We start from the raw sequence: 2,443 nt of genomic DNA, 5'->3' as shown, positions 1-2,443 counted from the left end.
TTAGCCATAACAAACACACTACAAAAACTTAGTTGGATTCTCACCAGTGTAATGAATTATCAAGAGGAAGAAAAATGTCAAAATGTCATCAATAAGAGGAGCAACAATATCACCTTGTTACCCTTGGTCTTGGTAAGATTCAAATGTTACTCTTCAACAATCAACAAGGCATTACAATTGAAGTCAAATTTCATATTAGAGTAACCACTAACCACAGCTATATAAAAAAAACTGTACACAAGGAAAATATTGCAATAACACCCAATTTGGAATTTCCCTGACTAATGCAGAAGTAGCAGATCCGAGCAATGTCCTAACTCACCCAGAAAATCAGGCACACTTTTTGAGGAATTGCGATTGAATCTGTAATTTTTTGGTACGGTGTATAATTTAGAACACAAACTTAAGCTGGTTTTATCATGATCAGGCCTTACCAAACCCTAGAGTAAGCTCCAACTCTTCCATTCCTACCTCATGAATTCTCTCACCTTCCCACGGCTTCACAACTCTGCCATTCTCAAAGTCAAAATCTGAGCCTCTACCTCTCTCAGTAGCTGAACCTGCACTCCATTGCATGGCTTCATTCATATGTTTCATATCCATCGAACTCTGGGGAGTGATCTGCATTGCTGGTTTCATAAGATTAAAAGTAGGGGAAGGAGGAGCTGCACCATGGGCAGTTGTTGTCTGAAAACTAACCCACCGACCAGAGTCCACTGTAGAAGCATCTGACTCATCACATTCTGGAATGGTGGAAGGGGGTAAGTGGTTACGTCGCGAGGGGCTTGATGGTGCAGAGGTAGCGAAAAGGGGGTGGCGAAACGAGGAGTTAAAGGAACCATTACAAAGGGATTCAAAATCTGCTTTTCGCTTTGAACTTCTTGGAGAAGAAAGAGGTGGCGTAACAGGAGCACTGTTGGAAATCCTAAGGGGTGGAAGATTTGTTGGGATTGAAGTTATGTTGCGGATGAATGGTAGGAGAAAGGAAGAGGGGTTTGTAATTCCATCCATGCGAGTTGGACTCGTAGGGTATGATGGTATTGGACTTGGGAACGAAGAAGATTGTGGACTTGGGAACGAAGAAGATTGTGGACTTGGTTGCATTGAAGAACAAGCACTCATATTTGTAGGAGTTCCTCCCATCTCATTTGGTAATGGTCTCTTACTTCCCTGTTTCAAATTCATTCACTCATATTAGTCTAGGCAACAATCAAAATCATCTACAACACTTTATATCAACAATTCTTCAACTCATTATTAATTTCTTCGAATTTAATAGTTTATGGTGTTTGGTTCACCTCTGACAAAAATTGATTCTGACTAAATACAACTTAAACATAAAATGACTTTTCCTTAGTATACATTCAAGTAAAATGACTTAAACAAGTCTTTAACACAATATTAACTCATTTCAATTTAGTAGTTCATGTGTGTTTAGTTCAACGGTAAGAAAAATTGATTTTGTAAAATTGATTCCGACTTAATGTGACTTAAACATAAAATGACTTATGTTTGTATACATTTATTTATGTAAAATGACTTCAACAATTCTTCAGCATTATTAACTTTTTTCAAGTTAGTAGTGCGTATGTGTGTCTGGTTCAATATTGAGGAAAATTAATTTCATAAAATTGATTACAACTAGATGCAACTTAAATGTAAATTAATTTAAGTTGACACACATTCAATGTAAAAATATATTGAACAATAAGTTAAGATTTTACTCGAAGTTAAATCAATTTCACTAGAGAATATCCAAACATGTCAAAATTAATTCTACTCCTACAAAGTCAATTTCACTTATTCAAAATTAGAGCAAAAAATACACTATATCATGCAGAAATAAGCTTCACCACTTAGATCACAAAACCAAGTTTCTTATAAGATAGATGTAAACCTTCAACTTGAAGGAATTCAGTGAAATTGAAGCAGATCAAGATAAAAAGCAAGTTAGTTAAAAAATTGAAACGAGATCTGAACCTTTCGATAAGTAGTACCATCTTCTTCAACGATCCAACCAGCTTCAGAACAAAGAGCTTTCAAGACTTCATTATTATCACAGTGTTTAGGAAGCTTAAAATTACCTTGAGCTCGTAAACCTGAATAGATCTTAGCAGCAATAGCTCTTCTTCTTCTCTCTCTTCTTTTGTTGTTTTCTCTCTCCTTCCATGTTGGTAATCTCCCGGAGGATCCACCGCCGGTCATCGTTCCGGCGAATAGAGAGAGTTTAGAGAGAGAAAGTGTGAATTGTTTGAGTGACGAGAAAAGGAAGAGGAGAAGATTATGTTGAAGTTTGTAAGAAGAGAAGATGAAAAAATGAAGAAGAAATGTTGCTTCCTTTTTTAGTAGATTCTTCTTTCTTTTCTGTTTCTCTCTCCTACCCTTTTCACACTCTCCTAGTTTTCACTTCCTTAATTATTGCTCTACTGCTTTTTTTTTTTTT

At 36.1% G+C, this 2,443-nt stretch overlaps 1 protein-coding gene across 1 annotated transcript; it reads right to left on the bottom strand.

Annotated features, from left to right (window-relative positions):
• LOC11413515 (BES1/BZR1 homolog protein 2) lies at nt 1-2,443 on the bottom strand. Its single transcript, XM_003611886.4, has 2 exons — nt 1,981-2,443; nt 1-1,170 (listed from the first exon to the last, which is right to left on the bottom strand). Exons 1-2 carry the CDS (start codon nt 2,203-2,205, stop codon nt 424-426), a joined length of 972 nt encoding a protein of 323 aa, XP_003611934.1. The 5' UTR covers nt 2,206-2,443; the 3' UTR covers nt 1-423.

Source organism: Medicago truncatula, chromosome 5 (assembly GCF_003473485.1).
Source record: "Medicago truncatula cultivar Jemalong A17 chromosome 5, MtrunA17r5.0-ANR, whole genome shotgun sequence".
Lineage (NCBI taxonomy): Eukaryota > Viridiplantae > Streptophyta > Magnoliopsida > Fabales > Fabaceae > Medicago > Medicago truncatula.
Note: the sequence above shows the minus strand (reverse complement) of the source record. Positions and strands in the feature narration are given on the sequence as shown.